General features: G+C 45.1%; 1 protein-coding gene across 1 annotated transcript; it reads left to right on the top strand.

Annotated features, from left to right (window-relative positions):
- Positions 1–514: 514 nt before the first annotated feature.
- RCC2 (regulator of chromosome condensation 2) lies at positions 515–25,460 on the top strand. Its single transcript, XM_058161523.1, has 13 exons — positions 515–777; positions 7,741–8,089; positions 9,269–9,362; positions 14,024–14,167; positions 14,289–14,420; positions 15,399–15,487; positions 16,347–16,461; positions 16,697–16,863; positions 17,765–17,945; positions 18,877–18,982; positions 19,847–19,919; positions 22,104–22,181; positions 23,343–25,460. Exons 2-13 carry the CDS (start codon positions 7,760–7,762, stop codon positions 23,445–23,447), a joined length of 1,614 nt encoding a protein of 537 aa, XP_058017506.1. The 5' UTR covers positions 515–777; positions 7,741–7,759; the 3' UTR covers positions 23,448–25,460.
- The last annotated feature ends 896 nt before the right edge of the window (positions 25,461–26,356 follow it).

A 26,356-nucleotide genomic window follows, 5' to 3' on the forward strand; every position in this document is an offset into this window, starting at 1 on the left:
TGTTACATTGAATGGTCACTAAATGAACTATTATAAGGCGAGGACGACCTGTTCCCAAGAGTTATATTTTCATTCTACCTCTTAAGTATCTGACGCTATTTTTTAAATCTAACCCGCAAACAGTCCTCGACTTACAACAGTTCATTTAGTGACGGTTCGAAGTTACAGCAGCACGGGAAAAAAGTGACTTATGATCGTTTTTCACACTTACGTCCCGTTGCAGCCTTTAGCCACAGAAAATTCGGGCTCCACTGCGGCCGTAAATTGAGGACCGCCTGCCTACAGAAGGCCAAGCTCAGGACAAGGTGGAGAAATCTGTAAAAATCAGACCAGACTTGATCTGGCGATTATTAAATGCCAGTTTCCCCCCCACGAAAAAGCCAAATTCCACTTCATGCCTGCAGCAAAAAAAAAAAAAAAAAAGGACTCGAGACACACCCAAGAGGCGTCTTTTAAGCAATTAAAGGCAAGTCGAGGCAGCTTCGGTACAACACAAAAATGGATCGTTAATTCTGAACCGAGGTGAAGGAGCACCCGAGGGATTTATACACGACGGAGGCCGAATGCTTATTTGCACATTCTAGCGAACTCACCCGTCTCCTCTTCCCGGCGTCCCTCCTGCAACCGGTTTTAACCGGTTTCTGTGGGAATGCTCACTTAGCACCTGTCTGCGTGGGCCTGACGAAACCTCGATCTCGGGGCCGGGAAGAAATCGACGGACATCCGTCCAGCGGGTTTGTGGCCAGCGGTTGCAGCTCCTGTGATGGAAGAAGAGGGGTAGGATTGAAACTTGACCATATCCCCAATGATTTACTCAATTCAACAGGGTGGGGGAACCTTCCCCGAAAAGAATTCTGCAAAATCCCTGAAGTTTGCAAATTTTCTTTCGCCCTGGACAAAGTTTCTAAGCTTTACCTGTTCCGTCTCCTCTCCTTCCCCCTTTCCCTTTGCGGTGCCCACCGCCAAAAAAGTGTGCACTTTGTCTTTTAATGCTGGGAAAAACAGCCCCCCTCCGACCTGACACACACACACACATGAATTCTGTGTGATCCAGAAGCTGGCTTCATTCCTCTGATAAAAGAACGCTTGTTTTTCCTTTCACTGATTGCAAATAGCCAGTTTTTTAGAATAGAACGGAACAGAATAGAAATAAGAAGAAATAAGAAATAGGAATAGAATAGAGAATAGAACAGAACAGAACAGAACAGAACAGAATAGAAATAAGAAATAGGAATAGAATAGAATAGAATAGAATAGAATAGAATAGAATAGAATAGAATAGAATAGAATTAAGAAATAGGAATAGAATAGAGAATAGTATAGAATAGAACAGAACAGAATAGAAATAAGAAATAGGAATAGAATAGAATAGAATAGAATAGAATAGAATAGAATAGAATAGAATAGAATAGAATAGAATAGAATAGAATAGAATAGAATAGGAATAAGGAATAAGGAATAGGATAGGATAGGATAGGATAGGATAGGATAGGATAAGATAGGATAGGATAGGATTAAGAAACAGGAATAGAATAGAGAATAGAGCAGAACAGAGCAGAATAGAACAGAAATAAGGAATAGGAATAGAATAGAGAATAGAATAGAATTAAGAAATAGGAATAGAATAGAGAATAGAATAGAACAGAACAGAAATAAGAAATAGGAATAGAATAGAATAGAATAGAAATAAGAAATAAGAAATAGGAATGGAATGGAATGGAATGGAATAGAATAGAATAGAATAGAAATAAGGAATAGGAATAGAATAGAGAATAGAATAGAATTAAGAAATAGGAATAGAATAGAGAATAGAATAGAACAGAACAGAAATAAGAAATAGGAATAGAATAGAATAGAATAGAAATAAGAAATAAGAAATAGGAATGGAATGGAATGGAATGGAATAGAATAGAATAGAATAGAAATAAGGAATAGGAATAGGAATAGGATAGGATAGGATAGGATAGGATAGGATAGGATAGGATAGGATTAAGAAACAGGAATAGAATAGATAATAGAATAGAACAGAACAGAATAGAAATAAGAAATAGAAATAGAAATAGAATTGAATAGAATAGAATAGAAATAAGAAATAAGAAATAAGAAATAGGAATGGAATGGAATAGAATAGAATAGAATAGAATAGAATAGAATAGAATAGAATAGAATAGAATAGAATTAAGAAGAAATAAGAAATAGGAATAGAATAGAAATAAGAAATAAGAAATAAGAAATAAGAATAGAGTAGAGTAGAGTAGAGTAGAATAGAATAGAATAGAATAGAATAGAATAGAATAGAATAGAATAGAATAGAATAGAATAGAATAGAATAGAAATAAGAAATAGGAATGGAATGGAATGGAATGGAATGGAATAGGATAGGATAGGATAGGATAGAATTTTTTATTGCAAATAATTATTTGCAAATGAAATGCCATCAATTTGGCCTATATATATATATATATAAATATAAATAAATATTTTTCTCCTTTGCCGGGGTCATCCTGTCCTTCAGGGGGTGCTGTGCGGAGGCGAGCGGGGCCCTTCCGAGACCCACTCCAGCCCCGGATTTCTCTCCTTGCCTGCCCGTCCATGTGTTTTCTGTTTTGCACAGGCGGCGCCTATTTATATTCTTTAAGTCTTATCTGGTGGGTGGGCTCTGCCAAAGACCTGGTTGGTCCCCCCCCCCTTTTCACAGGAAGTCGTGCAAAACATTTTTTTTTAAAAAAAAAAGGTTTCAAAGCTTTGCTCCCCTCCCCTCCAATCCCCTCCCCTCCCCTCCCCATAAGCATCTCTGGGGCTCGACTTTTGCATTTTACAACCCAGCTTTTTTTTTTTTTTTTTTTTGCAATTCGATATCCAGGCTGGCTGCAAAATTGGCAAGAAGGTGAAAGTTTGGCGACGTGGGTTGTTTTTTTTTTTTCTTTTTTCTTTCTTTCTTTTTTCTTTTTTGCAAGAGTGAAGGAAGGAGGGAGGGAGGGGGGCAGAGAGAGAGAAAAAGACTAAAGAGGGGAGGGTGAATTTTTTTTTTAAAATAAAAAAAGGGGGGGCGAAGGAAGGCGGATCCACGTGGTTTAATCGGAGACAGACAGAGGTCCCATTGTTCAAAATCAATAAAAAAAAAAAAGAGGCAGACAGAGGAAACGGGTGTGTGAGAGTGAAGGGACGCTGCAAGGAGGGGGGGGGTCTCCTCCTAATTCTCAACTTGCCTTTTGAGGACTGTAATTTTGCAAAGAAGCCACTTTTTCTTTCTTTCTTTCTCTTTTTTTCTTCTTCCAGAAAGGGGTGGCCAAATAAAGAAGCCCCCCCCCCTTCATAGAAGACGTCTCCAAACCTTGCAAAGTTTGTTTCCATTTTCTTCTTCTTCTTTCTCTCCTCTTCGGGTGTTTTTTTTATTATTATTATTATTATTTTTTTGCAAAAGCAGAAAAAAAGAAGAAGGCAGGTGCAAGGCGGGTTTTTTTCTCCCCTTTTTTTTTTTAAGGCCAGGAAGGCTTGTGTGTGTGTGTGTTTTTTGTTGTTGTTGTTTCTTTTTGGGGGTTGAGAGTGGGGGAAAACAGCCGGAGGAAGAGTAGGAGGAGGTTATATTTGAGAGTCTCGGGGCAAAGGCCCAGCCCGACAACAAAACAAAACCAAAAAGAAAGTCAAAGAAGAAAAGAAGAGGTGGGTTTGAAAAGGAGAAGGAGGGGGGGGGAGAGGAAGAAAGAATGAAAAAAAAAGAGGAAAGAAAGAGAGGGGGGGCAGATAAGAAGGGGAGGGGCGTCTGGTTTGGAGTGGGGGGAGAATTGCTTTTGCATTTGGTGGGGGGGGGGGAAAGTCCCCACCGGGAGGATAACAAAACAAAAAAAAGAAGAAGAAAAAGGTGGGTGGTCGCGTTTTGTGCAAAATTTACCTGCAATTCCTGCTTTTATTTAATTTTTGCAAAGAAGCCACTTTTCTTTCTTTCTTTCTCTTTTTCTTCTTCCAGAAAGGTGGCCAAATAAAGAAGCCCCCCTTCATAGAAGACGTCTCCAAACCTTGCAAAGTTTGTTTCCATTTTCTTCTTCTTCTTTCTCTCCTCTTCGGGTGTTTTTTTATTATTATTATTATTTTTGCAAAAGCAGAAAAAGAAGAAGGCAGGTGCAAGGCGGGTTTTTTCTCCTTTTTTTTAAGGCCAGGAAGGCTTGTGTGTGTGTGTTTTTGTTGTTGTTTCTTTTTGGGGGTTGAGAGTGGGGGAAAACAGCCGGAGGAAGAGTAGGAGGAGGTTATATTTGAGAGTCTCAGGGCAAAGGCCCAGCCCGACAACAAAACAAAACCAAAAGAAAGTCAAAGAAGAAAAGAAGAGGTGGGTTTGAAAAGGAGAAGGAGGGGGAGAGGAAGAAAGAATGAAAAAAAAAGAGGAAAGAAAGAGAGGGGGGGCAGATAAGAAGGGGAGGGGCGTCTGGTTTGGAGTGGGGGGAGAATTGCTTTTGCATTTGGTGGGGGGGGGGGAAAGTCCCCACCGGGAGGATAACAAAACAAAAAAAAGAAGAAGAAGAAAAAAAGGTGGGTGGTCGCGTTTTGTGCAAAATTTACCTGCAATTCCTGCTTTTATTTAATTTTTGCAAAGAGGCCTCCCCATTTGGGGAAGCGACGGTGGGAGGGGGAAACGTTTTAAAAACGCCCCCCCCACCTCCCCAAAATGCGAGTTGGGGCGGCGGAAAGTCTTCTTGCACGCGGGGCTTCCCTTGCAAAAAAAAAAAAAAAAAGCGGGGAGGGGGATTTTGATTGATTGATTGAATGATTGTTTTTGCTGGGGAATCTTGCATTGTTCGAGGTTTGGAGAAAGCGGGGGCGTTGCATTCACACCAAGACGCGTGTCCGGGCCAGGGGGTTGTCGGGATGGGGTGGGGGCAATGCATGGCGAGGCGATTCGGTTCCCCGCGTCTTTGTTCGGCGGCTGGCTTGGTTGAGGTGGGGGGGGGGGGAGAGGGAAGGAAAGAAAGAGGAGGAGTGGGGGGGGGGTCCGGTGCCTAAATCCGCCTTTATTTTTTATTTTTATTTTTTAAAAAAAACTTAAAACAAACCCCCCCAAAAAACTCGCCGTGGCTTCTGCGGGTCCTTCCCCGGCCGAAAAAGTTTGCAATTTTGATTTTTAAGTTTTGCAACAAAAATAAATAAATTCCCTGCCTGTGCATGGAGGGGATGAAGGCAGGAGGGGCAAGTAATTGGGTGGGTGGGGGTTTTTGGGGGAAGAGAAAACTTAGGGAAAGGCAGCAGAAGGGTTTGGAGGGGAGGGGGCTTCAGGGCATAGAGAGAGAGAGAGAGAAAGGAGGAGACCCCCCCTCTTGAGAAAACTGGGGCTGCCTCCAAATCCTCCCTATGTTAAAATGAAAAGGGGGGGTTGGTTTCCTTGGAGAGGGGCAAGGAGAGGAGGGGGTCTCTGGAGGGGTCTATTAGGGTCTCTGGAGGATGAGGGGGTGGGGAGCGGAGGTCTTCCCCCCCCCCAATATCTGCAAACTGCACCCCATTTCCAAGTTTGGAAAGCAACCAGCCGAAGTTTGGCAGTGAATTTTTTAAGGGTCCTCTTTTAAAGTGGGGCAGGGGCTTCCTTTAGGGTCCTCTTGTTTTTAAACCCCCTCCACCCCAAAAAATAGAGAAATCTCCCTCTTTTTTGGCCTGGGTTGCAAAGGGGGATACGCTAGGAGCGGCCTCACCTGGTGGTCTCCTTTCCTCTGGGGCGAGGGAGGGGCTTTGTGGCCCACCACACACACACACACACACACACACACAGCCTAAACTTGGCTAAACCTCCAAGCTAAACCTGGCTTGGAGAAAAATAGACCTGGGGAAGGGTGGGGGGGATCTCAGTTTGTATTATTAAGATTGCTTTCTCCTAAAGATGGGTTTTTTTTTGGGGGGGGGTTAGACTTGCAGGAATATTGTTGCCATAAAAATGCAAATTTTCTGAATTAAATTCCTCATTTTGGTCCATGTTCCTGCCCCCTCTTCCCCCCCCCTTTTTTTTTGTTAATCCATGGGGTTTCTCTCCAGCCCCCCCCCAAAAAAACTGGGTTTCCAACTCTGTGGAGTTCCTTTATGGAGGTCCCTTTAAAAACTAACCACGATTAGTTTATTCCTGTTGACTTTCTCCCAACAGCCTTCCTCAGACCCTCTCTTTTTTTGGGGGGGGGCTTCCCTTCCTTGGGGAGGGGGGGGAACATGACAGTTTAGGGGGGTCAAGCCCACCCAGCTCCTGGCTGAATTGGGTAACTTGAGTTTATCTCTTGGTTCAGCAGAAAGCCAGGATTTTAACCATAGCTAGTTGGGACTTTGGTTGGAAAGTTTCTTCAGCCCAAACCAGCCAGGTTTCTAATCCTGGCTAGTTTCTAGTGTGGTTTCCTTGGAGCAGGAAGAAAAATTGGGGGGGGGTCAGGGTTCCCCCCCCCCGGACCCCCAATTGAGCATTTTGGGCTTGTGAGGCATGCTCAGCCCTCCCCCCCCCCCAAACTAATCTTGGTTTCTACTCATTCTCTCTTGGGCTGCATCTTGGCTTGTTGGGGGGGGGCTGAAGGTGCCTACTTGGGGGGGGCAGCTTTGGGCCTTGTCTGAGGAGGGGCTGAAGACAAGCCTTTGCTCCCCAACTTTAGGGGTTTGGGGAGGGTCTTCCAGAGCCTCAGAAACTTGGAAGGAAGAGCGTGGGAATTTTTTATTTTTTTTAAAAAAAAATCCTTTTTATCTTGTATTTCTTTTTCTTTCCCCCTCTCATCTTCCCCTTTTTTTTCCACTTATTTCTTCTTCCATCCCTGCAAGGGGGGGGGGGAGTCATTTTTAAATATCTTTTTTTTTTTTTCCTGTCAGCTCTGCGAACTTCCTCATTTTTAAAGGGAAATGAGCAATTTATGAGGGGGGGAAAAAGGATCAAATATTGTTTTCTTCCCTTTAGTCTTTACAGCTTGGGTCGCTTCTGCCTTTATATTAGATTTTATTGTCTTTTTATTTTGGGATCGTCGCCCCGCCAGGTAGAGGGGGGAGAAAAAAATCCCCTCATTTGTCAGCTGTAAATTCATTTTTATTTTTTATTTTTTTAGCTGTGGGGAAAGGAGGAACATATCTGAGATGGGGCAAGTTTCGTTTCTACTTTAATTTTCAGCTGGTGTTGTGTTTTTGTGTGTGTAGAAGTGTTTCCATGTTAGGATGAATGAATGCAGGTTTTTTTCAAAACTTAAGCCACTTCAGGATGCGGGGACTTCAACTCCCAGAGTTCCTCAGCCAACATGGCTGACTAGGGAATCTTGGGAGTTGAAGTCCCTACCTGTTAAAAGTGGCCAGGCTTGAAAAATCACAGGTTAATTAGATTAATGCTACTGCTCCTCTGCTCCGCTCCTTAGGAGCCAAATCCCGCTGAATCTAATAGGTTTTTGTGATTTTAGGCACACGCATCCAGGTATTTTCCCACGAAACGCAAGATTGCGCCCTTAAGCAAACTCCCCTGTGTGGAATAATAAAATACCTCTCTCTCCCACACCCGTACGCATCCTTGTAAAAAGCTGTGTAAATGCGAAACCCGCAGCCTTGCAGCAGATACGAGCTTGTGGGAAGACGCAATGATTGTCATCTGTCTTATTTTGAGAAACTTCGGGTGGATTTTCCTCGCCGTTCCTCTGCATTCCTCTTGGTTTTTTCGCACCTTTAGGCGGCTGTTTTTCTGTGTTCTTTCCTTATTAATCTTAATTTCTCTTTCTAATCTTAATTTCTCTCTCTTTTTTTTTTTCTTTGCAGAAGATAGGAGGTTACGAAAATGCCCCGGCGGAAGGCAGATGCAGCCAGTTCAGGGAACGGCACGGGGGCAGCGCGCAAACGAGCAAGCACCGTCCGGGGGGCCCCGCTGGCCGCCAAGAAGAAGAACCGGAGCGGTGGGGGCAGCAGCAGCAGCAGCAGCAGCAACAACGGGGGCGGGGGCAGCAGCGGAGAGGAGCAGGACGGGTTGGTGTTGCCCCTACTCTCGGCCCCCGGAGGAAGCAAGAAGGCGCCCCGAACCGGAGGGCGAGAGCAACAGAACCCCCCCGGCTTGCAGTCACCCCAGGCCGCCGTGGTGGTCAACGAGCCAGAACACACCAAAGAGCGCATTGTAAGGGGAGATCAGTCTTACCTATCTGGGAAATGGGTCTAGGGTTGTGAGTCCGTAATGGGGGATGAACGCAGACTCCGTTTACGGGCTAGACTGGAGGGGTCTTCCAGATGGGGAGGGTCGCCCATCTCTCCTCCTTCCTGCCATGGTGATGCCCTTCTATGCTGGCGGCGTCCCCCCCCCCTTCATTTTTCTGCCTGCAGTTTCTTTTTCAGAGCGCTAAGAAAAGGTAAACTAATTTCATTCGTTCGTTAAAAAAGACCCAAACTCACGAAAGCAAGTTCTTCCACCCTATTGTTCGTCGAGACGTGCACAGAAAAAAATTAAAAGTTCTCCAGAGCCCAGTACAGATTGAAATGCAAGACTAGATAGCTAGCATTTTGTTGGCCAGTTTTAGCTTTCGCTGCAAGCCTTAGCTTTTTTTATTTAATGCAAGAACGCCGCAGTCATTTAATTTTTATCCACAATGCAAATGCATTCAATTCATAAGATTTGGGAACCTCTGTGAACACAGAAATTTTGCACCAGTGTCTTGCCCCCCTCCCTTCCAATTTCTGTGATTCAATAGCAAGTTTTCCACGAGTTAAAAACTCAAAAAATAGCTATCCATGGTTTCCTCTTTTATTATTACTTGGAAACCACTTCTGGGCTTTGTGCTTGAGGTGGGGGGGAAAAAATGAAACTTTGATTTTGGATTTTACCAATTGGATAGATTTGTTGTTATAGAAATGGCTAGTTTCTATTATGAAAAAGTAAAAAGTTGATAGATTTTAATGCCTTATTTTACTACTACAAAAGGAGTCAGAAATCAGTGCCTTTTTTTATCTTTTTCCCTTGTTTTCCCCCATATCCTTTTTAACTTTCCTAATTTCCCTAATATTTGCTTTTGCATTCTTTTTGTATGTCATATTGTAAATTAATAAAACGAGGGGAAAAAACATTTTTGGGAAAAAATAGCTATCTGTTTTTCCTTAAATAAATGCAGGATTCTCTTTATTTTTGTCGTAAGCTAAAAAAATGCATCTTTTCTTTTCTTTTAGGGATGGTTAAAACCCTCGCCGTTTTCCGATAGGGGTTTCAATGTTTTAGCTGTCCGCTTTAATTCTTGATTCTTCTGGCTCCCAGGACTTGACACAGCTCACATTTAAAATCAAAACTTCTGTTTTCCTTCCTTTTCAGAAACTGGAAGGTTCGAAGTGTGCGGGACAGCTTTTGATATTTGGAGCCACCAACTGGGACTTGATAGGCCGGAAGGAAGTCCCAAAACAGCAAGGTAAGTAAAGCTTTAATCATTTCTGGATTAAGTGAACTGAGGATGTGATCTTCCCGCGTGGAAACATACAGTGGTGGAGTTCAATTTTTTTTTTTTTACTAATGGTTCTGTGGGCGTGGCAGAGGAAGGATACTGCAAAATGTCCATTCCCACCCCATTCCAGGGGGAGGATACTGCAAAATGTCCATTCCCTCCTCACTTCTGGGGGAAGGATACTGCAAAACCTCCCATTCCCACCCCACTTGGGGGCCAGCCAGACGTGGTATTTGCCGGTTCTCCGAACTACTCAAAATTTCCGCTACCAGTTCGTCGGAACCTGCTGAATAGCACCCCTGAATCACAATTGAAGAAGGCCACTGTTCCAGCCAGCTGTGGCTGCGGGCGATTGCTCTTATTTCTAAGAGAACATCTGTGACTGAATTCAGACAAGGGCAGCTGTTGTTGGTTTTTTTAGGCTGGGTTTGTTTAATGGGTTCCATTAAGACTTTTATTCCAGAATAAATATAAAGCACCCCTTTTTGGTAAGCTATGGGTGAGCTTGATGATGCTTTTTTCCCCTGGAGCACTGCCTTCTTAAATAAACACACGGCAAGAATGCAAAGGGAGCCACCCAGAAGAGAGACTAAAAATAAGATTAAATTAAAATCATTTTGGCCAGCTTAAATAGTGGAGATCTTGGGAAACCAAAAACAGCAGTTCCTAGTTCAGAATACCCGTATTTTTCGGACTATTAGACGCACCATGTTTTCAAAGAGAAAAACAAAGGAAAAAAATAGTTTTTGCCCTCCCTGGCCCCCAGGAGCACTCTGCAGGCCTCCCAAACCCTCTGCGAGGTCCCGTTTTTAGCAAAAATGGGATGTACAGTGGGTTTGGGAGGCTTGCAGCTCCTGGGGGCTGGGGAGGGTAAAAATGGGATGCACACAGGGTTTGGGAGGCCTGCAAAGTGTTCCTGGGAGCTGGGGAGGGTAAAAATGGGATGCACACAGGGTTTGGGAGGCCTGCAAAGTGCTCCTGGGGGCTGGGGAGGGCAAAAACGGGATGTACACAGGGTTTGGGAGGCCTGAAGAGTGCTGGGGGCTGGGGAGGGCAAAAACGGGATGTACACAGGGTTTGGGAGGCCTGAAGAGTGCTGGGGGCTGAGGAGGGCAAAAACGGGGCACACAGAGGGTTTGGGAGGCCTGCAGAGTGCTCCTGGGGGGGTTGGTAGGGCAAAAATGGCTGTATTCAGTGTATAAGACGCACCAACGTTTTCACCCTCTTTTAGGGTAGGGAAGTGTATCTTACACTCTGAAAAGGTAAATTGTTAGTTTTCTGCACCGATTGAGCGAAAGGAGATGTAGAATTGTGGGGTTTATAATTCTTGGTTAGTGGCTGGATCCGAGGGAGGTGGGAGGTTTAGAAATAAGGAGTCTTCCTTATTATTTAATTCTAAAGTAAGTTTGTCCATTTCTGCACATTCGAAAATTTTCCGGATTATTGCACAGAACTCACTGTAATTTTCAATAAGACGACCTATTTTATTTCTTGGCATGTTCTAATTTCAATAGAATAGAATTAGAATAAGAGTTAGAATCAGAGTTAGAATAAGAACAGAATAATGAATTTTTTTATCGGGCAAGTGCAATCGGGGACACAAGGAATTTCTCTCATATACAGAAGCTCACAGTATACATATAAATAACATTCATAGTTAACAATCATTAATTACAAACAATTGATAAATGATAAGAAACCAAGAGGAGAGGTTAAAAGGAAAGATGAGAAATGAGAGATTGCTGTGGAAATTCAGCGTTCAGTAGAGATGGCACGGGGAAAAACTATGTCTGGTTGTTTTGGCATGCAATGCCGTATAGCCGTGATGGCAAACCTATGGCATGCATTCCGGAAGTGGCACACAGAGCCATCTCTCCAGGCGCACCAGCCATCGCCTGTTGCTCTTGCGGGTTACGGCGCGTGCATGCACACTGATCAACTGGTCTTCGTGGGAGCACCAGAAACTGGAACAGCAGCTCCCTGGCGTTCATCTGTGTGCCGGGAAGCTGAGCTTCCGGTTTCCGGCATGCACATGCGCAGTGGCCAGCTGGTCTTCGTGCGTGCAGGCATGACAGAAACCGGAAGCTCAGCTCCCTGCCGCACGCATGCGCTTTGGGGAACTGCTCTTCCAGTTTCCGGCACCCCCTCTCGTGCGTGCGTTCCCCCGTTTCGGCACTCAGTGCCAGAAAGGTTTGCCAACATTGCCCTATAGCATCGTCTTAAGGGGAGGAGTTGAAACCAGTTTATGTCCAGGATGGGAGGGGTCCGGTGGTGAAATCTGAACCGGTTTACTACCGGTTTGTTGGCTGCGGTGCCAAACGCGCGCTGCGCATCACACACCAAATGCGAGGTGCGTGCGCACGCATGCAGTGTACACCAAAAGGAGCCATGGGATAAGTAGAATAGCGCGTGGGGGTGTGTGATCAGCTGTGGCGCAAGATTTGCCCGAATAGGTTGTAAAAAGTGCTTTTAAAAGTTTTTTTAAAAAGGCTCTGATGATCACGCGGCACAGCTGTGATTGTTGGAGCCTCTTTTTTTTTTTTTTTTTTTAAAGTATTTGCTTAAAATGCTTAAAAAATAGGGGAAAAAAGAGTTCTGACAATCATGTGTTGCTCACCTGATCGTTGGAACATATTTTTTTTACATTTTTTACTACATTTTTTACTCGGCGAACGAGACCGAACCAAGTGCATTTTACTACATTTTTTACTCGGCGAACGAGACCGAACCGGGTGCATTTCACCCTTGGAGGGGTATGTAGATATTATCTCAGTCCTCTTTCTGACCCGTGCAGTATACAGGTCCTCAATGGAAGGCAGGCTGGTTGCCATAGCTTTTTTTTCTGCAGTCCTAACTAACTGTTGAAGTCTGTACCCCGCCCTGTCTAGTTGCTGTGCCAAACAGGACAGTTACTGAGGTACAAATACCGTTATGGGGTTCAGCAGCTCAAGGCTCAGTTTCTAAAATCTCTTTTAGAGTCAAAGGCTCCAAGAACGTCTCCACAAGTCGCTGCTCGCATCCCACAACTTTTCTTATCTCAGGGTTGACGTCGCAGTCTCCAAACCAGACTGAGTCCCTTTTGTTTTGCTGTCTGGCTTAGAAAGACATCTGAGCTCAGCTTGTAATCTTCAGCAAGAGAGACCAGCCGGAGGGGGGGCAGAGCAGGGGTGAAATGCTCCCGGTTTGGACCGGATCGCCCGATTCGGTAGCGATCTTGGCTGGTGGTTCGGAGAACCGGTAGCAATCACAGTGTGAGGCTCCATCCACCGGCTTGGCTGTTGTTACTGCCTGGTTAAAAGTAAAAATGTGTTTTGTACCCTCTGCGCATGTGCAGAAAGGTTTTGCGCATGCACAGAGCATGTGCGCGGGCATGTGACCCAAGCAAGCACACGCACAGGGCGCGTTCACTTCTGAACCAGTAAGGAAATTAAGAGTCTGGCTGGTGCAGGGCAAAGAGGCAGAATAGACGGGCATGTAAAATGCATGAGCCAACTTTAAGGCTTCCAGCATCTGGTATTTTCTTGCTGAGAACCCAGGAAAGTTCATTTCTGGGACCTGGGAAAAAACACAAACTCCGCAGAACTCTGTAATGCGGATGGTGGAAGTTTTAGTCCAAAGCAGGCAGATATTTTTCTACTTTACGAATTTTGCATGTTTGCTTTTTATTGGTTTGTTTCTAATTTTTCCCCTGCTAATTTTTCCCAAGCCACAAAAAGAGAATCTAATTGGCTGACGTTTTGAGTCTTCTTTAAAATAAATTTAAATATAAAGAAGAACGTAAGTCTGAATTATGAACAGCCACCCAGAAAGCACTTTCAGCAACCTCCCAGCAGTCCAGTCTTTCAAAAAAATGCTGCAGGCCACAAAGTGGGGTTCATGCACCAGTTTCCTGATGTTGTTTTATTTTACTTTTTAAAAAAATTTTCCTTTATTTTCCTTATTTTCTGTGTTTGGCAGCAATTCTCTGGGATCGTACAACCCATTCATCTGTGCAAAAAACAAATTGTGGTTAAAACATTCCAGCTTAACAAGTTGCATGAAAGCATCCCAGATTATTTAAAAGGCTGGATTTTTATTTTTATTTTTTTTAAAAAATAATATATTCATATATTGGGGCAGGGGCTGGTACAATTTATCTTGCTTTTCTGATAAACAGTTCAGGCTGTCTGCGCGGTTGTATGTTTTAATCGTTTATATAGATTTTTGGTTGTATAGGCTGCTCGGAGTCCATTAGAATTGGGTGCCTGTACTTGGCTCAGTAGCTAAGATGCTAAGTTTGTCGATCGAAAGATCGGCAGTTCAGCGGTTCGAATCCCTAGTCCGCATAAAGGGGTGAACTCCCGTTACTTGTCCCAGCTTCTGCCAACCTAGCAGTTTGAAAGCACGTAAAAACAAAATGCCAGTAGAAAAATAGGGACCACCTTTGGTGGTAAGGGAACAGCGTTCCATGCGCCTTTGCCGTTGAGTCATGCCGGCCACATGACCACAGAGACATCTTCGGACAGCGCTGGCTCTTCGGCTTTGAAACGGAGATGAGCACTGCCCCCTAGAGTCGGGAATGACTAGCATGTATGCGAGGGGAACCTTTACCTTTACCAAAGTTGAATTAACAATAATAATCTTCGCAGCTGCTTATCGCAACCTTGGCCAGAACCTGTGGGGGCCGCACAGGTACGGATGTCTCTCGGGAATCCAAGTCCGGACGGTAATTTCGGGCCCATGTGCCGCTCATAGCCTCTTCATCACCGTGGAAGGGAAGCTGTGGAGCTGGGGTGAGTTTCTATTGCTTCGCTTTTGTGTGTCTTCGTCGGCGTTGGGTTTATCAAGATCTCAATGGAAAAATGCACTGAGCGCACACACAGAGAGGGTGTTTTTCCCTGTGTCTCTCCCCAGGACGCAACGACAAAGGACAGCTGGGCCACGGAGATACCAAGCGGGTCGACGCCCCTAAGCCTATAGAGGTCCTCAGCAGTGAGACGGTTGTATCAGCCGCTTGTGGCCGCAACCACACACTGGCTCTCACAGGTATTGCAGCCTTGAGTTGTATTTCTTTCTTTCCTTCCACTATTTTAGAATAGTGTTTTTTTAACCGTGGTCGCTTTTAAGAAGTGTCGATTTCAACTCCCAGAATTCCCCAACTAGCTATGAATTCTGGGAGTTGAAGTTCAGACATGTTTGGTTTTTTGTTTTGTTTTTTGGTGGAAATCAGAATTTACTTCCAGTTGCCAGCAAAAATAGCCCTATGGCAAGAATGGGTTTGCTTAACAGCTGCCACAGAATGTTGTGGTCCGCCAGCAGCCTGCGGAGCTGGCAACGGAGTCAGACAGCGATGAGGCCGAGGTGAGGCCAGGGCCATCGGGAAGTGAGGTGTGGGCTCCAGAGACTGAGAGTAGTGAGGCAGAGGAACAGGAGGAGCCTGTTCCTAATGCACGCATGAGAAGAGCTGCCAGAAGGCAGAGCAGCTCAAGCAGAGAGGACGACTCGGGAGTAGGGCCAAGAGATGATTGGCCCCTCCCATAAGGCTTTAAAGACCAGCAACGGCATTTGAGTTTTGCCGGAAAACAATGTTGGTACCTGCGTCGTCTGCTTCATATACGTCTTTCTTTTTGTGGCTTGTGGACGTTTGCCAGGAAGGGCCTTTGGCAGTTTGCCTAATTGGACCAAGATTTGTGAGATAACTCAGGAATTTGTGTTGGGAGGCATTTGTTTTACTTTGAGTTGAACGATGCTTGGAATGAAGTAAATCCCAGCTGTTTGAATAAAGTTTGTTTTTTCACAGACTGAGTTTATCACTACCTACTTGGGCCTGGGTCCCAACACAGAAGTCATAAAAATCGGGCAGGATTACGTGGTGACTTGCTTAGTGACTTTCAAGACTTACTACCAAATTGTGGTTGCAAGTTGAGCCGTACCTGTATTAAGCTGCATTCGAGCTTTGTGTTGGCTGGTTTTGTGACCGAGTGAGATAAGAAGGGTCTTTTTTTTTAAATCGTTTCCTTCTAGATAACGGATCTGTTTTTGCTTTCGGAGAGAACAAGATGGGGCAACTTGGATTGGGGAACCAGACGGACGCCGTTCCTAGTCCTACGCAGGTAAAAGAAGCAGTCTCTAAAATGCAACATCGGTTAAGATGTTCCTAATTCAGGTTTTTCTCCTGTTTCTCATTTCTCACTGCCTGAACTCTCTCAACTGGGGACATTCATGTTCCAGCTTCTCTCCCAAAAACTTTTAAGATCCAATTTTATAATGCCTTGGTAGGGGCACACTCGGAATACTGCATTCAATTTTGGTCACCATGATGTAAAAAAGATGTGGAGACTCTAAGAAAGAGTGCAGAGAAGAGCAAGAAAGATGATTAGGGGACTGGAGGCTAAAACATATGAAGAACAGTTGCAGGAACTGGGTATGTCCAGTTTAATGAAAGGAAGGACAAGAGGTGGCATGACAGCAGTCTTCCAATATCTCAGGGGTTGCCCCAAAGAAGAGGCAGTCAAACTATTCTCCAAGGCACCTGAAGGCAGGACAAGAAGCAATGGGTGGAAACTAATCAAGGAGAGAAGCATCTTAGAACTAAGGAGAAATTTCCTGACAGTTAGAACAATTAATCAGTGGAACAACATGCCTCCAGAAGTTATGAATGCTCCAACACTGGAAGTTTTTAAGAAGATGTTGGATAAAATATAATAAATATAATAATAAATAAAACCCTTTGTCTGAAGTGGTGTAGGGTTTCCTGCCTAAACAGGAGGTTGGACTAGAAGACCTCCAAGGTCCCTTCCAACTCTGTTACTCTATTCTATTCTAATTTGCCGGAGACGTGTATTAAAAAGCAAAACTTAGGCTTGTGCTAATAGCAGTCTGACGTGTCCTTGAACTCGTGGCGCTAGGAGAAATGTGGTTTTCAGTGTTTCCTTAAACCTTTTTTTTATTCACGTGTTTGTTTTCTTGTAGATCATGTACAACGGCCAGCCGATTACCAAGGTGGCTTGCGGGGCAGAGTTTAGCATGATTATGGATTGCAAAGGGAATCTTTACTCGTTCGGTTGTCCTGAGTATGGACAGCTAGGTAGGTTTCTCTACAGAAGGGGTCTCCAACCTTGGCAACTTTAAGACTTGTGGACTTCAACTCCCAGAATTCCTCAGCCAGCTTGCTGGCTGAGGAATTTTGGGAGTTGAAGTCCACAAGTCTTAAAGTTCCTAAGATTGGAGACCCTGCTCTAAATTCTTGGATGTCTTTGGGTGGTGGGGGGGAGAGAGTTTGAAGGACGCTCCTTAGATTCGAACTTTCTGCTCCACAACAGGGCACAACTCTGACGGGAAATTCATCGCCCGAGCCCAGAGGATAGAATACGACTGCGAGCTGGTTCCCCGTCGCGTAGCCATCTTTCTCGAGAAGACCAAAGATGGCCAGATCCTCCCGGTTCCAAATATCGTCGTGAGGGATGTGGCGTGCGGCGCGAATCACACGGTAAGAGATTTAGTTCCGTCTTGTGGTTTGTCTTCAGCGACAAACTTCGGCTGCAGAAAAAAAACAGGGGAGCCACAGAAGGTATTGAAAGTGGGTCGGCGTGCTAACTTTTATAAACAATTTCCTTGCTGTTAAAAGTGTCACAGCAGGTTGGAGTGGATGAGGAAGAAAACTAAAACGTTTCTCTGCTGTTCTCAATGCCAAAGAGGGGGAGGGAAACGCCTCGTTTAAATGTTGCTGGTTAATAGGATCTGGCTGGAATTGCAGTCTTGCCTCAAAAGGACTCTTAAAAATGAAGAATAGAGGCTAGAACTGTGATAGCGAACCTATGGCACTCATGCCACAGGTGGCACGTGTAGCCATATCGCATGCGCACGCCGGCTAACTGATTTTTGGGTCTTCTGGGCCCACCAGAAGTAGGGAAACAGGCTGTTTCCTGCCTCCGGAGGGCCTAGAGCCTTTCTAGGAGTCTGGGGAGGCTGAAAACAGCCTTCCCCACACACCCTGGAGGTCTTCCGGAGACCAAAAATGGCCCGTTTTACACACACACACACACACACACACACACACACACACACACACTGCTCCTAGCACACGATGGCAAAAAGATTAGCCATCACTGGGCTAGAAGGAACTGTTTTGAGGCCAAAATCTGGAACCTTTTCAGAAAGTTCAGAGTTGAAGAACATTTCAACTCAGCATCAATTTCTTCTTCTTTCTTTCTTTCTTCTCCTTCCTCCCCCTCCTCCTCTTCTTCTTCTTCCCCTCTTCCTCTTCCCCCCTCCTCAACCTCCACCACCTCCTCTTTCTCCTCCTTTCAACTCCTCCTCCTCCTCCTCTGTCACCTCGCCTCCTTCTCTTCAATCTAGATTTTAATTCCCAACCTCCTGCCATTCTCCAGCTCATCCTGGACTCGCAGAAACGTGTCTTCTCCTGGGGGTTTGGCGGTTACGGCCGATTAGGACACGCGGAGCAGCGGGACGAGATGGTGCCACGGTTAGTTAAACTTTTCGATTTCCCCGGCCGTGGGGCTGCACAGATCTACGCAGGATACACCTGCTCTTTTGCGGTCAGCGAAACGGGTAAGCTCGGTCCTGGAATCGTTCAAATTAAAAAAAAACATTATTTTTGAAAGCTCCTGCTGTCAATCTATATCACAAGAAAGTGTACATTTCTAGAGGGAGAGGGAGGACTGTGCTGCCTGTTTTGATATTACGGTTTCCAGTTAATGCAACTTAGTTCGCTCTCCTGCTAACGGAAGAAAATCAGAATGTCAACGTGTCTGCACATTGCACAGCGCCTGTCTGCTAATAGCCTCACAGAGAGCAGGCGTCCTTGTGAATGTTGTGGTCCGCCAGCAGCCTGCGGAGCTGGCAACGGAGTCAGATAGCGATGAGGCTGAGGAAGAACATGGGCCAGTCCTGGAGGCTGGGGAAGGCCTGGATGAGGGCTCTGCGTCAGAGGCAGAGATGGGGCCAGGGCTATCGGGGAATGATGTGCGGACTCAGGAGCCTCCAGAGGCTGACAGTAGTGAGGCAGAGGAACAGGAGGAGCCTGTTCCTAATGCACGCATGAGAAGAGCTGCCAGAAGGCAAGAGCAGCTCAAGCGAAGAGGACAACTCAGGAGTAGGGCCAGGAGATGATTGGCCCTCCCATAAGGATTAAAAGACCAGCAACGGCATTTGGGCTCTTCGCCGGAAAACAATGTTGATAGCTTTGTCTTGCTGCATTTATTTCTTGTCAGTGTCTTCTGCTTTTGAACTTTTGCCAAGAAAAGCCTTTGGCAGTTTGCTTAATTAGACCAAGGTTGGTGATAAGACGGAAGAATTGGGTTAGGAAGAATTTGCTTTGATTTAGTTTGGACTACGCTGAGAATGAGTTAATTCTCCGCTGTTCTAATAGTTTATTTGTTTTTAAACGGACTGAGTTTACTACTACCTACTTGGGCCTGGGTCACAACAGTGAACAATGTACAATAGCAACACAATTTTTCCTCCTTTGTGCCTGTTACAGGAGGCCTGTTTTTCTGGGGAGCGACGAATACTTCCCGAGAGTCAACGATGTACCCCAAAACTGTGCAGGATCTGTGCGGCTGGAAAATCCGTAGTTTGTCCTGTGGGTAAGGAAGCTATTTTATTCTCTTCTGCTTTCCTCCATTTTTCTCTGTAGTCCTGGAAGAAGGACTTGTGTACTGCAGGAGAATTCCTGTTCTGAACTAGGCTTCCTGAAACAGTAAAAAGCACACAATTAGTCCCAAAAAAACCTTTTTTTTTATTTCAATGGCTGTGAATTATGTTCATTCCCAGCCTGTGATGAGTCACAAATAGTTTGTAAAGAGTCCGACAGAAGTCTGCCACAGTCCTTCGGGATAAGGCTGATAAGCACCCACTTTTATCTCCCTTGATACGCTGCCAAAGACCTGATTGGCAATTAGCTTTGCAAGGCCACACGGAGCACAGAGTCAAAACGGAGCTTCAGAATTTAAACTGACCAGCACAAACAAAGTTGCTTCCTGCAAAGGCTCACATGCCTTTGCTCCTCCTTTATGCCTTATGGGGGGGGCCAATCATCTCCAAGTTTTACTCCTGAGTTGCCCCTTTTGTCTTAACTATTCTTGCCTTCTGGCAGTTCTGCTCATGCGCGCACTGGGAACAGGCTCCCCCTGTTCCTCTGCCTCGCTGACGTCAGACACTGGAGGTTCCAGAGTCAGCACATAACTCCCAGATGGCTTTGGCCCCATCTCTGCCTCCGACTCTGAGCCCTCGTCCAAGCCTTCCCCAGACTCCAGGACTGGCCCATGTTCCTCGCCAGACTCCTCACTGTCCAGCTCCGCAGGCTGCTGGCAGACCACAACAATTCCTGTGATCCAGCTGTTAGCTATGCTGGCTGGGGTTTTCTGGGTGCTTTTGTTTGGAGCACCTGTAGGCTGCCTTTTCTCCACTTTCTACATCTGCAGCTCTTCTACTTTCTGCTTCATTTTCAGGAAGAGCAGCATCATAGTAGCAGCGGATGAGAGCACCATCAGCTGGGGGCCGTCTCCTACCTTTGGAGAGCTGGTAAGGGGGTGGTTGTGGCTGATTTTATTTAATAAATTCATTTGCCGCCCATCTCACAGCAACAGTTTAGAACAGAGGTCTCCAACCTTGGTAACTAAGCCTGGTGGACTTCAACTCCCAGAATGCCCCAGCCAGCTTTGCTTAGAAGGTTGCTTGATAATTTTGCTGGAGAGGGGGCCCGGCTTAGAACCCAGCAAACAGTTTTTTTCTTTTATTTTCTCTTATGAAGTTACCAGTTTCCCCACTTAGAAAGCGTGGAGACCAGATTGGAAAATGGGGAGACTAGATGGAAAATTCCAGGGAACATAGATTCTTTGACGGGGGGGGGGGGGGGGGTTGGTTTGCTAAGTGCAAAGGCTGTTCCAAATTACAGACAGTCGTCAACTTTACGACCACAATGGAGCCCAGAGGTTACCATATTTTTCAAAGTATAAGACGCACCGGAGTATGAGGCGCACCTTAGTTTTTGGGGAGGGAAATAAGAAAAAAGCTGATTGGCAGGTGGATTGGCCTCCCGGAAGACCCCCAATCAGCTGTTGCCAGAGATGAATTTTAGCAACAGGTTCCTTGGTTGTGAGCTCTGTGCCTTGCTATTTTTTATTATTTTTTTTTTGCTTTTTTTTCTGCCTCTGAAAGCCTCTGAAACAGCTTCAGAAAAAAAGCTTCTGAAGCTCTGTTTGGGGGCTTCTTTTCTGAAGCTCTGTTTGGAGGCTTCTTTTCTGAAGCTCTGTTTGGGGGCTTTTTTTCTGAAGCTTTGTTTGGAGGCCTCTTTTCTGAAGCTCTGTTTGGGGGCTTTTTTTTCTGAAGCTTTGTTTGAGGGCTTCTTTTCTGAAGCTCTGTTTGGAGGCCTCTTTTCTGAAGCTCTGTTTGGAGGCCTCTTTTCTGAAGCGCTGTTTGGGGGCTTTTTTTCTGAAGCTCTGTTTGGGGGCTTCTTTTCTTAAGCTCTGTTTGGGGGCTTCTTTTCTGAAGCTCTGCTTGGGGGCTTCTTTTCTTAAGCTCTGCTTGGGGACTTTTTTTCTGAAGCTCTGCTTGGGGGCTTCTTTTCTGAAGCTCTGTTTGGGGGCTTCTTTTCTGAAGCTCTGCTTGGGGACTTCTTTTCTGAAGCTCTGTTTGGGGGCTTCTTTTCGGAAGCTCTGTTTGGGGGCTTCTTTTCGGAAGCTCTGTTTGGGGGCTTCTTTTCTGAGGCTCTGTTTGGGGGGCTTTTTTTCTGAGGCTCCGTTTCTGATGCTTTTTTCAGCCTCTGAAACCTCAGTTTGAAAAGCTGGGCAGGAGTATAAGACGCACCCAGATTTTCACCCTCTTTTTTGGGGGGGGGGGGAAAGGTGCGTTTTATACTCCGAAAAATACGGCATGTGGCTAAGTGAGACGTTTTACGACTTTTCTTGCCACGTTTGTTAAGTGAATCGCTGCCAGTTGTTAAGTGAATAACACGGCCGTTAAGTGAATCTGGCTTCCCTCTTCTCTTCGCTTGTCAGAAGGTAGCAAAAGGGGATTACGGGACCCTGGGAGGCTGCACATGTCATAAATACGAGTCACTTGTCAAGCACCCGAATGCAAATCGCGTGACCATGGGGTCATATACAAACATGTATACACACACCTACATACACTGTATATGCTCTCAGTCTACGTAAGGAGAATAAAATACATTCATCAAGAATAAAAAGGTACAATACTTAGGGATAGTCAAAGTTACTAATAAGCTATCAAATCGTACTAGGAAACATAAAAACAATAGAAATTGAAAGATACAAGAAACATGATTATAGTAATAGGTGGAAAGAGACAGACAGTAATAAGGAAGAGAAGAAGAATAGTAATGCAGTCAGTAAATTATTTGAGAGTGTTGAGGGAATTATTTGTTTAGCAGAGTGATGGCGTTTGGGGGAAAAACTACCCTTGTGTCTAGTTGTTCAGATGTGCAATGCTCTATAGCGTCGTTTTGAGGGTAGGAGTTGAAACCGTTTATGTCCAGGATGCGAGTGATCTGCAAATATTTTCCCAGCCCTCTTTTTGACTCATGCAAGATACAGATCCTCCATGGAAGGCGGATTGGTGGCCATTGTTTTTTCTGCAGTTCTAATTATCTATTGAAGTCTGTGTTTGTCTTGTTGGGTTGCGCATGCACACACAGACACAGCCTGAGCCTGCTGGGTTCCTTTTCTTGTTTTTTTTTATTTTCAGGGTTATGGAGATCACAAGCCGAAGTCATCAACTGCAGCTCAGGAGGTGAAAACGCTGGACGGGATTTACACGGAACAGGTAAACCGGCAGCTTACACAGAAATTAGGGTGTTTGTGGATGGAATGAAGGAAGGGAGGGAGGGGAAAGAAAGAGGAAGGGAAGGGAGGAAGGGGGAAGGAAAGAATGGGTGGGGAGGGGAGGGATGGGTGAATAGATGATAGATATAGACACAGAGAGGATAAGTGTGTGTGTGTGTGTGTATGTATAGAGACAAATTGATAGGGGTGTGCGTGTGTGTGTGTGTGGAAAGGGGAGAAGGGAATAGGAGGTTTTGGCAGGAAGAGGAAGAGACAGGGAGCGTGAGATGAGGAAGGAGAGTTTTCGGGGGGTGGGGGGAATGCCAGAAGAGAAGGATAGGAAGGGATGCCTGGGGAAAGAGGCCTGAGAGGAAAGGAAAAGAGGCTTAAGGGGGAAATGGAGAAAGAGGAAACAGAGAAGGGGAGGGGAGAGGAGAGGCTTCCGTGGGGCAAGCCTGAGGGAGAGAAAGAGGGTGGGATAAGAGAGGCTTCTGTGGGGCTAGCCTGAGGGAGAGGAGAGGAGAGGCTTCTGTGGGGCAAGCCTGAGGGAGAGAAGGGGGATGGGATAGCCTGAGGGAGAGAAGGGGAGATGACAGGAAATGCTTCTGTGGGGCAAGCCTGAGGAATCCAGGAAGGTGCAGAGGCAGTGGAAGAAGAGTCCAGCAGGCAATTCAGGAGGGAGGGAGAGAGAGAGAGAGAGAAAGAGGGAGAGAGAAAGAAGAAAGAAAAAGAAGGAAAGGAAAGGAAAGGAAAGAGATAGGGTAGGTAAATACAAAAAGAGAGTTAGAGATGGATAGGGAGGGAGAGGGAGAGGGGGGAGAAATGAAACCTTATATGTTAACATTGCATAGACGAGATCAAACAGTTCTTGTGAACTAAGGCTAAACCTGTGTGTTGGTTTATTTAATAAGCATATCTCAATCTCCTCACAAGTTGAGTGTATTCAAACTCTAAAGAGCAGGGATATTGGTGAAGAACACGCAAAACCCTCAGCCTCTGCCTTTGGGGAGCTGCCTCCTAACACAGGCAAGCGCCTTCGTTTAACGTCCAAACGTGATCATTGCGCGAAGCTGTCGCGCGGATCGTTTATGTGGCGTAGCTCACCCCCGCGAAGGGAGGTAGGGTTTGTCGATCCAAGCGGCAATCGCGTCTCTTTTTACAGGTAGCCATGGGCTACGCGCACTCCTTGGCCATTGCCCGCGACGAGAGCGAAGCCGAAAAGGAGAAAATCAAGAAATTGCCAGAATACAACCCACGTACCCTCTGACCCGGGCACGGGACTCTTCCCTGAACCAGGCGAGCTGCCAAATCCACCACGTTGGCGGTTGGCGAAGAGACTGCGGGGGGGCCCCCCCTCCGTGTGTTTTGTTAGACTTCTGAGATTTCGGTTTTTATACGCCATTTGAAGTTTTTAACTATCTGTTGCTAGGACTCTTCCGTGCCCTGCTCCCTCCACCGCATCCTCTTCCCCCCAAGGTGGCTTGTTTGTATTTTGTATTTCTTATTTTTTTTTTCCACTTTTTTTTTTTATTTTTTTATGGTGGTGGCGGTGGAGGTTAAATTGAAGAAGTCCATTCATCCCTTTTCGGTTACCATAATCCGATGGAAACTTCAGGAGCATTTTGCCCGTTTGTTCTTCCCCTCTTAAACCTATTTGGGACCAGTAAGCCAGCATTGAAAGTTCGTTTTTTTTTTCCTACTGCAAAGAGTGGCCTATGCTTTGTGTTTTGTCCCCGAAGAAAACGCTATAGATATATATATTTTTTAATTTCTGTGCCTTTTTTGTAATCTCCTTTGATATGATTGGGCACCAGGCCTCTTGAATTCAAGAGTTCCCACTGATTTAACGTTGGAGGGCGATTGTGCCGCCGTGTTTCTGTGTTGCCACGGGGGCTGATTGGCATTGTGTTCCTTTGCGATGCGCAGCGTTGCTTTCTCACAACCTGGTGTGGTTGGGCATCTGGGGAAAGGGGGGGGGAGTTGTAGGACATTTTCCTTGAAAGTCACAGTTGTCCTGAGATTAGGAAGGACCATTGCTTGACCACAGGAGGGTGCTTCAAATCTGGTTTAAGAACAAATAAAATGAACTTGTCGCCTTTGAAACATAGCCGAAGGGAAATTTCCTTTTCTTGGCTAAATTGTGATCCTGGTACTTAAGCTGGAAAAAAAAAACCCTTCTCTTATTTATCTTTTTCTCTTTATTGGTTGGCATCCACTTTGCTAGAAAGTGTAAGTTTTGAGTTCCTCTTTCATAAGAGGAATTTCTTTTAGATCACTGAATGACAGCTGACAGGTGGGTTCTCAGACTTGATGCCTCAGGCCTCCTAAAACTTAAGAATATTTTGAGTCTGGGGAACGGCATTCCTGCAGACCCCGCTTCTCCTGAAACCCTAAAAGGGAACCACTGTATGAGAAAACTACATCAGGTTTCCCAGAAAAACAGGAAATGCATTTCCAGCCTTGGGGGAATTTTAATTCGCAGCTGCTTTGGTCGACCATTGGGTGTTTGTGGGATGGAAATTTTGTGCCTTGAAAGCTACACACTGCGTTGTTTTTTTTCCGGTTGGTTTATTAACGAGGGACAGGGCACTTTCACCATTGTTGGCGTCCCTCAAGGGTAGTTTTAGCCACCTTTTAACCTGCTGACTTTTGAGTTAGAACAATCAACCAGAGGGGGGGGGAAAAATTAACGGAAACCCATCCCTGATGGGGAAGGTTAGTTGGAAGGCAGAACCTGCTGGCTTGATGCTAAATTTGCAGATGAGAAAAATCGGGATGTTGACTCTTCTTTGCACAGGTCTGTTTCAAAACGTTTTCTCCTCCTTTTCTCTCCCTGTTTTGGTACGTTCAGCCACGTTCGATGCCCCCTTTACTCGTTTTATTCGTTTTACCCGATGTCCCTCTTCTTCGTTGGCTAAGTCATTCGAACCCATTATGAGGGACGGACAGACGTTTTCCCCTTTCCACCATCATTGTAAGGTAACGGGGTGGTTAATTTATTTGCCATGGGAGAGAAAGAAGAAAAAGAGGTACCGGTACTTCCATTTTCACCAAAGAAACGGCTGTTTTTGTGCTGAGTTTTTTTTTTAAAAAAATTGCTTTGGAACTGGTTGGCCTAAAAGGTTTTGTGTTTAAAACTGCTGACTTTTTTTCCTTCACCAAGAAGAAGGGCTCAGTGGGAGGAGAACCAATTAAAGTTAAATGAGATGGGAAAAAGATTTTATCCTAGTCTTGTCATCCTCTTTTGTTTTCCCCTTCACTTTTTTTTTTATATATTTCTCAAATGTTTAAATAAATGATGGGTTTGTTTAGACTTTGCAGTCTTATCTTTCTCATCCTTTCTGTACAGCAGAGGTGATCCTGCATTTATATCGGGGCCTGTTGCCTAGCCAAATATTTTTAGAACAAATCTGCCATGTAAATTGTTAACTCCTTAGCTGGTTGAAAACAGGCCATGAAATTATCTGGAAAAGCTAGGTGTCAACTCTAGGTTTCAGATCATGGGGTCCAGTTCACTGCCAAGTTCTGGAGAGAGTTTTAAGTCACCTTTTCATCTGTGTACTAATGGGGCGGCGGAACGGGTAGGTATGTAAGACACCTGTTCTTCAAAATCATAAATTACATAAGTAACTTTAACAATAAAATTGTGGTCGGATATAAAACTGACAAGATGTTCCTGGAGGCATTTTAGGAAAATGAGGGTTGAGAAAAACTTAATCCCACCAAAAGGGATGGAGAATCTTGTATTAGAACAGAAATGGCCGAGGAGCAGGATGTGGAAACGCAAGACTTTTGAGTTGTGGAGTTGTTATTTATTTATTTATTTATTTATTTTTCGTATTTTTATACTGCCCTTCTCTGAAGACTCAGGGCGGTGTACAGCAAAAATAAAACATAAATATCGAAAAATTTAAAATACAATAAACAATTAAGAATCTGATTCAATAAGCTGAAGGATTAAAAATTTCTAGGTAAAATTAATAAAATAGAATTCCCTTAAAACCCCATTAAAACACTCAATTAAAAACTGTATCGTTAGGCCAGCCCTGCTTGGTGAAAAAAGAAGGTTTTGAGCTCGCGCTTAAAGGTCCGAAGATCAGGGAGAAGACGTAACCCCACAGGTAGTTCTTTCCACAGGGCCGGAGCTCCCACAGAGAACGCTCTCCCCCTGGGGGT

This window comes from Ahaetulla prasina, chromosome 18 (assembly GCF_028640845.1).
Source record: "Ahaetulla prasina isolate Xishuangbanna chromosome 18, ASM2864084v1, whole genome shotgun sequence".
NCBI lineage: Eukaryota > Metazoa > Chordata > Lepidosauria > Squamata > Colubridae > Ahaetulla > Ahaetulla prasina.